This window comes from Aythya ferina, assembly GCF_964211825.1.
Source record: "Aythya ferina genome assembly, chromosome: Z".
Lineage (NCBI taxonomy): Eukaryota > Metazoa > Chordata > Aves > Anseriformes > Anatidae > Aythya > Aythya ferina.
Genome location: NC_140299.1, coordinates 69,522,983 through 69,532,106, shown reverse-complemented (window position 1 = coordinate 69,532,106; position 9,124 = coordinate 69,522,983). Strand labels below are relative to the sequence as shown.

At 40.8% G+C, this 9,124-nt stretch overlaps 1 protein-coding gene across 1 annotated transcript; it reads right to left on the bottom strand.

Moving 5' to 3' along the window:
- Positions 1 to 4,712: 4,712 nt before the first annotated feature.
- LOC311427122 (tetraspanin-36-like) lies at positions 4,713 to 5,702 on the bottom strand. Its single transcript, XM_084504183.1, has one exon. The coding sequence runs from the start codon at positions 5,634 to 5,636 to the stop codon at positions 4,830 to 4,832; it is 807 nt and encodes a 268-aa protein (XP_084360309.1). The 5' UTR covers positions 5,637 to 5,702; the 3' UTR covers positions 4,713 to 4,829.
- Positions 5,703 to 9,124: the final 3,422 nt, after the last annotated feature.

Genomic DNA, 9,124 nt, shown 5'->3' with positions numbered 1-9,124 from the left:
CTCTGAAACACACACAGGTAATTTTGGGAAATATTCTTACTTGAGAAACATATAGAACAGTGACAAAAACTGAAAGGAATAAATGAATAGGTTGGTTTAACGGCCTCTTATTTTTCTCCTAGATTCATCCTCAGCCAACCTTCTGCCTTCATCTTTCATGCATTAAGAAAAAGATTAAATCTTTTTTTTTTTTTTTTTTTTCAAACCAACAACATAATTCTTCAAAAAGAAAAACCATACCGTTCACTTAGCTCTGGTAACAATAATAATGTGCTTCATGTTGACTTGTTTCTCTCATGCATCCTTCTTTTCCAGCATCCCCACCTGGATTTAGTGCTGACTTCACACAAATTTTGTGCCAGGTGAGTGCAACCATCTTTCTGCAGCTTAAGGTGTGAAACTGCAAATGCACATTCACTTATCATTACAAAATTAACTTCCGTGATTGTGTTTTAACCCCATGAGGCAGCTCAGCACCATGCAGCCACTCACTCCCTGCAGCAGGGTGAGGAGAATCAGAAAGATAGAAGTGTGAGAACTCATGTTGAGATAAAGACAGTTTAATTAGTAATAAATAAACAAACAAATAAGGAATATAGAAAGCTATTGCTTACCAAGAACAGTCCAACACCCAGCCAGTCCCCAGTTAGCAGCAGCCCTGGTAAGCTCCTCCCCACATTGCATTGGCAACCATGACACCCCACAGTAGGGGACATCCCTGTGGTCCATTTGGGCCAGCTGTCCTGGCTGTGTCCCCTCCCAGCTCCTGGTGCACCCCCAGTGTGAAAAACTGAGAAGTCCTTGGCTCTGTGTGAGCACTGCTGTGCAACAACTAAAACATCAGTGTGTTATCAAAACAGTTCATCACTAATAGAAAATATAACACCATACAAGCTACTATGAAGAAAACAAACTCTACGGCAGCTAAATCCAGTACAGTGGTTTATCAGCGCAACAGTGACATAATTCAACTCAGTGTAGGAACTTTCTGCTCTTCACTAAAACTGCATATCTAGGTGGAAAACTAGGTTATGTTTCCACAGTGAGGTACTGTACAGAGAAAGCAGTAACAGAAAGCTCATTTTTTTGTTGTTCAATAAAAAAAGAAAAGGGGGGCAGGGGGAGCCTTCAGAATAAAAACTGATTTCTGACACCTAAAAATATTAACAATAGATGACACCGTCTTTCATCTTGAATGCTTCAGTCACCAAATAAATGTCAACTTGGCAACATTCTCGCTCTCAGACATGTGCTCAGAAAATGTTCCACTGCTTTGAAAGAGCCATTTGGCTCAAGAGACAGTCATAGACAATAGGATTTCTTCTTGGTGTTTGAAGTAACAGCTGCCAGATATTGGCAAAGGCCTGACTGTTGGTGTTGTTCTATAGAAAATACCCCAGGTTTGGGAGGGCAGGGACAGGCACTTAGCTGTTGCAGATAATCTCTTCTAACTAGTGGGGAACATCCAGCTTGACTTCTAAGAAAAAACATGTGGCATAACACTATGACCTCCTGGTTCACTCAACAGGCAAAAGCAAACAAAACCAAACCAAAAACCAAACCAGACTATCAAATCTATAACTTCTGTTTTTAATTAAAGGGTAATTTTAAGCAATAATACCTTTGAAAGGCAGGTGGGACTTGAGTCTTCACGCACATTCTAGCAAAGGACAGACAGCCCTCTGTTTGCAATACATAAATTAATTTTAAGCCAAAAAAGACAATAGACATGAGGAAGACCACTCATCATTCCAGAAGCTGGAATATGTTCTGCCCAGAGTTAAAACAAGCCAACATTCAGCATAAGGAAAACAATGTGTGGTGGAGGAAAGAGGGCATTGAAAGGAAGACAGAAAGACCAACATGCAGACAGAAACACAAAGAAATGGTATAATTTCAATATGCTCACCATCTGGAAATGTGAAGGAGTCAGAAAGCAGCAATCAATTTCAAAAAAGCCATGTTGTAAAGCTGCGGCCAGTTCTCTCTGCCAAGTTCAGTGGTTCAGTCCAAGAGAGGCATACTGGAAAAAGGTCGGTGAAGGACTGCAGTGATGACTTACCTATAAGCATTAATTTTGACTTTCTTACTGTTACCTTTTAAGAAGACAGACACCACAATGAAATCAACTCACACATGGAATATACAGGCTTAGGTGTACTCAGTACAAGAGTAATCACAGGATATATTTCCAGCTTTGCATTGAACATTAGTTTCTTCCCTTCAAACCCACGATACAATTTCTGGAAGTATCAAGTGTAAGTCACCTGCTGTCTGCACAGATGCTCATTTACACAGATTATGAAAAACATCTGGAGATTCTTTCAGAATGAAGCATGCAATGTATATATTGCACTATAGTACCCGAGGACTTATGTACCTTACAGCACAGAAATACAATACAATTGATTAAAATATCATTTATTTTTTTAAAAAAGTTACTCCTATACAGAAGCAACTACTCAGAAAGAAAGTGCCTATGATACCACAAGCAGAAAGTGTTAATAAATCCATTGTTTTTCCTTGTGACCCTCCACAAATAACCATTTCCATAATACACCTGTCTCATGCATCTTCACAGACTCCCTTTTGTCCTTTTGTTTGTACCACCAAATCTGATCTTCCTGAGGGACATCTGCTAATGTAGGAAAAATCTAGGGACATCAAGCACACAGAAAAACAAAATTGATCCTTAAAAAGCTCTTTCTTAATCTCTGGTTAATTCCCAGAGATTTTCCACCCCACCCCCACTAAACCATAACTAAGACAAAATTTTGCCTTTCTTAGTACATTAAGAATAGGAGCCATGAATGATCAGGCTTTTTAGCAGACTGGAGAGGAGGTGAGGACATCTGCATTAGAAATTCTCTCTAACCACCTTGAAATTGTTTTTTTTTTTTCCCCACTTGCTAGTGAAAATGGGCATTTCCAATTCTGTAAGTTCAAAATTTGGCAAGGAGGAGGTTGTAAGTGATAAGAACTGATCTGAGAAGAATATCCCCCTTAAGGAAGGCAGGTGGGGAAAGGACATCATATTCACTCTACTCTTCCACCATCCTTTCCTGAAACTCAATTTCTTACTGCACCAGTTGCTGTCACTTCAATTTTATTATGTCTCTAACATCATAGCAATACCTTTGCATATCAGAACATTTGTGCCAGGGTACCACAATCCATAAAAACATAACTGCATTACTTAACTAGATGAATGGATGTGGCTTAACTGACGTATGCATCCAATGTCAAGCAAACTGAAAGAAGTGTTTTTCCCAATTATGTTACACATCTGTTCAACTCTTGCTTTTGAAGATTCCTTTCTGGGAAGAACTGCTCATTGTTAATGAAATAGCTACTTTGTTTTACTAAAATAAATAAATAAATAAATAAACAGAATCAAAGTATCACAGTTGTTTTCTAATATGAAGTAGCCCCCCAGTATATTTCAACATTCAGTTTCCACATAGTTATTAATAACCCTGAAAGAACCAACCTATGTCCTGATTATTTTTCTTTTTTCCCCATCCATTAAAACCATTATCTGGTGATTTGGGGTGCAACATTTGCCAGAAAGAACCTACCATTTGTTATAGTATTTAAAAATAATGATTTAGATGTTACTGAAAGTGTTAGTAGAGTTTCCCAATCCAGTGGTTTTCAGGACACAGAAGCTTCCCTGTTTCCTAGCCTGGTAAAGTCTATCAGGGTACTGCTATAGGCCCTGTAGGTTACCCACATACAACAATGTATGCAGCTTGTGCTGCTGCCATATCCCCAAGTGTTTCCCAGACACACACGTACAAGCATGCACAGCTACACCCTGCATAGACCAGCACAGAGCCTTTACCAGCACCTCCCTGAACACCAGCAGCACTCACACAGACAAGAACTAGACAGCCCCCACACTGGCACTGAGCCTCTCTCACCACACGCAGAACAGAGATACACCCACAGAGCCAGGCAAAAATAGGTTTTAGTAAAAAGGTAGGACAAATAAGAATACCTAAGAAAACTAACCTATCGCTTCTGTCATTTAAACATACCAAAGACCCACACATAACTTTTCATGACAGAAGAACTCATGCATTCCACTGGCATAACATACAACTGTTCCTTCTCATCATTAATTTCAGAACACGTAAACCCAGCTCCTCTGCAACTACTGAGATAACTATACCTCCTGCTGTATGTCTTCTTACTATTTACTTTGCTGCTGTCAACCATATCTTCTCTGTTTAGATTGCACCATTGTGCCACTTTAGAAAATACTATTTACTTTCTCTAAAAAAAAGTGTTGTTTTTTTTTTTAAAAGTGCTTGGGAAGAAGAAAAACTGATCTTTATCTGAAGGGTTTCTTTAAGAAAAATGAAAGGGTTAAATAAAACTTCAAAAGGAAGAAGAGTCTGAAGAGCCTACTTTTTAATTGCACTTCAAGATTCTTACAGAGTAAAACTTATTCTAAAAGTCAAGACCTCACAACATCCTCCCATGTTCCTGAGCAAGCCATGCCTCTACCTACTCCTCTCACTCAGAGTGGTTTCCACACAAGTTGAAGACACGCACCACCAGCCTCCTCCTCACACTGCTGAGACCTCCAGTAACAAAACTGATCAGACGTAGAACAATAACTGGAGGAAAACTGATTTTGTAGTGTAACATTCAAGAAAAAAAAAAAAAAAAAAAAAAAAAAAAAAAAAAAAAGACACAATGATCAATCACGTTTATATGCAAATATATATTTTAAAAGTTTTTTTTCAATGCAACTACCACACAGAACAGAAGCAAGAAAGCCTTCAGCAGGTTCAGCAGTGCTGCCAGAATCCACAAAGTGATCAGAAGGTAGATGACTCCAGAATTCGGAGGTTGTGGAAAGGCTGATGCCTCATGAGGATGCCATTGCTGGCACCAGCCAACAGCTCTACAACAATTAGCACAGCACAGCAACAAAACAAGTAGAGCATGGCAAAATGCAACCGGTCCTCCAGCTTCCTTAAACAGCCCTCTTGAAAAAGCTGTTCCAGCTGGTGTAATTCACCCTTGCAAACAGAATACTTCTCCTTACAACAGCTCTCAGGGACACGAGCGTTTTCAGCCAGAAGATGCCAAGAAGCAAATGCTGTCTTTAGCCAGTCTGTGTAATTTTGGACCCCACAGCACTGCAGCCTTTTCTGGACCACATCCACAGCACTGCTGCCAGGAGCCTGGGAGTGTGTCCCATTATACTGATAGAATAGGTGACCCATCGTGCTCTTCAGGTCAGTTGCCATCCGAATAGAATAGAGATGTGCCAAAACTGCTGAAGACACTTGAAGACAAAGAAGGATAAGCAGCAAGTGCATGAAAGCCCCTTGCTGATAGCGGGAGCTCTTTGTAGAAATAGAAACAGCCAAAATACCCGTAGGCAGCAGGACAAGTGCAGCTACAACAGCCAGCCAGCCAGGGAGAGATAAGAAAGTCTCCTGAAAGAAGTCCTGGTAGCTCTTGCACAACAGGATCACAAAAAATCCACCAAAGGCCAGAGCTGCTGCACAGCCCAAGAAGAGAAAACCAAGGACCATCAGCAGAGAGCGAGAAAAACTCCTGAGCCAGGAGTCCTCGTAGTGCCACAGAGACAAAATCACCATCCTAACTCTCTTCATTGTGCTTAGCCCCCTAGCAGCCTCACCACCAGCAGCCTCACCACCAGCATCTTTTTTTTTTTTTTTTTGAAAGGCCTCCACCCCACTTGTACAGGTGTAACAGATGACGTCTCCACCCACAATCAGCTTGCAAGGGATCAATGCTGATGAGACTCCATCAGCATAAAGTCTGTTTTCCACCAGCTATTCACGTATCACTGCTTGCTTAGCATAGCCTGCAGAAATCAGTAGGGATGGTGCCAAGCTTCATGTTGAGAGGTCATTGACTCTGATGTTATTGAAGGCAATTTCATTTGAAGAGGAAGCACGGCTGTAAAGAGGCTGAACCTGTTGAATTACAATGTTTGTGTATTAAAGAGCTATATTTAAAGAAACAGTCAAGGTGATGGTCAGCAGTGCTAGGTCAGATCACTTGGGCTACCGAAATGACAGAGGTAATCCAACTCTAAATCCTACAGCACTAGCCAAAATGGCAAAAAATGTACAAGTCAGAGTCATTAAGGAAAGAATAGTTTAAGTGGAGCTATTCAATCAAGAATCTCTGTAGGTAACACACACCCAGACTCATTATCCTTCCCAGTACGTTTACCACTCATTAGATTTTATGAGGGGCATAATGATGTTAATAATATTTTGCCCTTTTTTACTCAGCAAGATTTCTGTGTAGATAGCTTCAATTACTCAGGACACCTGGATGAGAAATCCCTACCATTTTGCATTTGCATGCCCTCAGTTTGCATCACCAGTGATTTGACTGAGTGCTGTAATGACTGAATACAATCAACAGTAAGAACTGTATTAACTTTTCCTTATGTGTCAAGAAACTGAATTACACACAGGCTAAATGACTTCACAGCAAACACAGAGGGAATCAACGTCACTTATCAGCCAGCAGAAAAGAATTATATCTCAAACGTGACACAGAAGAGTGAAATAAGATGGGAAACCTGCATAAAACTTGCCACAGGTGCCAGGAATGAAGATCCCAAGGACATCAGCAGCTCCCTAATCATCCTAATAAAGTCCCATAACATCTCTGCTTTCTTTCTCAAGATGCAGAACAGGCCTAACGTGATAGGCATGCACAGGGGAGAATACTGAGAAATGATAGTCATTTTCAGAAAAGGGAGCACCTTCAGACCTTGCAGAAGATCAGAGTTAATTGCTGTTCAGATGCCTCAAAGCCCTGAAAAGTCTTACAAAATCTGAAGAGTCCACATCTGGCTAATGTTTTATAAGGAGCTATTGTTGCTATACACGCTATGCATACACAGATGTTGGGCTGATCCCCATTAAGATGTCTTTTTATGTGCTGTTCAAACATGTCATTAAGGCTAATCATTTTGGAATAAGATAAACTGCTTTTATTATTTTTAATCTTGTCATTAGCAGTAATTAATATGCAGTGATTAACTTCTTAAATCATAACCAAATGCTTTTTTCAAAGCTGTTTTAGGATGTGTGTCTTCCTGCAGCTCCTCTTTGGAGTCTGCAAGCACCCTGTCCCCCGTTCTCCAGGATCTCTCCTGATCTTAGAGTGTCTTTTCTAATCCACCCTGCCTTGAGAAGGGGCAAACAGAAAAGATTTCTGCTCACATCTGTGTGTACAGAAAAAGTGCACCAACTGAATGCTTCCACAGTGCAGAAGAAAACATATCAGAAAACACTGAGGAGTAACAGCTGATTATTTCTAGTTTGCAATCTTTGTGGAAAAAGCATAAACCTGCCTCTTCTTGCTGCTTTCCCCCGTGCTTATAAAACTTAATGAGATATTAAGATCTGAGTTACAACACTATTTACTTGTAGCTTATTCTGCAATCTCTGAAATACATTAGAAAGGCTCAAACTGCCTACAGGAGAATTTTACTGCACCTCTTGTTCGTTTCAGCCAGGGTAACTGCCATCCCTCTCTGCATACAGAGGACAGAATTTCAATGGTTATTGAAGCCTAGAGGCTCTTATCCTTCTAAATAGCCCCCGATATATAATTTCCTATTTACTTGAATCTGGCTCTTTGGACCACTGCAAGTTTTTTTTTTAATTTCTTCCTTATGGTCATGGAGGCCAGAAGAAGCAAGAAGGGTGAAGCAGTTCTTCTGAATGGGGCGTCTGTGCCACCGCAGGCTCTCACCCACCCCCTGGTGCCTCCACTGCTTCCTAAATGAGGGATTTGGTGTCAGGCCAGGCAGACAGGAGGATCCACAGGAACTTGAAACACCAGCACTGGACATCTACCCAGAGCCAATATCCAAGGGAGAACAGCTGGTGCCCAGGGACATCCTACAAGAGAAAATCTCCCCTGCAAAGACTGATGTTGGCAGGGCCATCTAAAACACCATACTCTGAGCTAGGCAACATAGGCCTATGCACTCTGTAAAAGAGAGCTTGTGCTCAAGGTGTTCGCTGTTTTGTGAGGCAGGTGAGACAAAAGATACAACTGAGCACTGAGGTACCTAAAGGACCTCACTGACACCCATTTAGCACTGTGTTTTTGCCACAAATAAAAGTAATTTACCTGAATATGCAGCCAGAGTCTTGGCAAAAGCAGTGAGTGGACGTATGCATCAAGAGACTGTAATGTGACTGAGACTGTAGGCAAGGCAGAATAGGAAAGCTCCTCTGTTTCCTTTCTAGTGGTAAAGAGTGTAGTATGATAAATATTGTCCCTGCTTTCTCTGAAGTTGTTTCTGCTTATGAACTGATGAGTACTGAAATTCAAATGTGGGTGTAACAGATGATACATCTTAGAGAAACTACTTTCTGGTTCGTGGCTGAAAGTATAATCCTTCAAGTAAATAAAATGCCAACTGTGTGCTCTTTGAATTCATTGTTCTAGCAAACCATGACTGATATTGGATGGTTCGGATGAGCCAGGAAGGCCACGGAGGTTTGTTGTACACAGGCTTAGGGTGGGACCAAGAGACATCAAGTCAGCATTGTGGTTGTGCAGATGCAGTGTAGGCAGGTGACTAGACTTGTTTTAAAAGACACAAGCTGTAATACAGACTGATGATGTCCTCAGGTGAGGACATCTGAACTTGTACTGTGATGATCAAATCAAGATGACCAGTTTGTCCATTCAGACTTGTGTGAACAAAAAGAAACCAAGAGGCAGCCACGGGATCAGGGCACTATTAGACAAGCCTATCTAAGTTTCACACAAATGCCATGTAAAATGAGAAGGGATCTCAAAGCCAGACCCTCAGCCACTGCATACATTGTCAAAGTAACAGAGAAAAGCCCTAAAGTTGCCTCAGAAAAACAGCTGGCAATTCCCTTGTACCCCATGCTCACATGAAATTCCTGTTATCTTAAGCTTGCTGGTGAAGTTAGAGCACTTTTGAAGACATTTGGTTTGAGAGTTTAGAACATTTTTTGAAGATCTTGTCAGATTAAAGCACATCCATTTCAAAGGTCACTGTAATTTATAAGAAGCATGGCTAAGGTGCCTTGGTCACAGTCACCCATGGGATTATTATTTATTATTA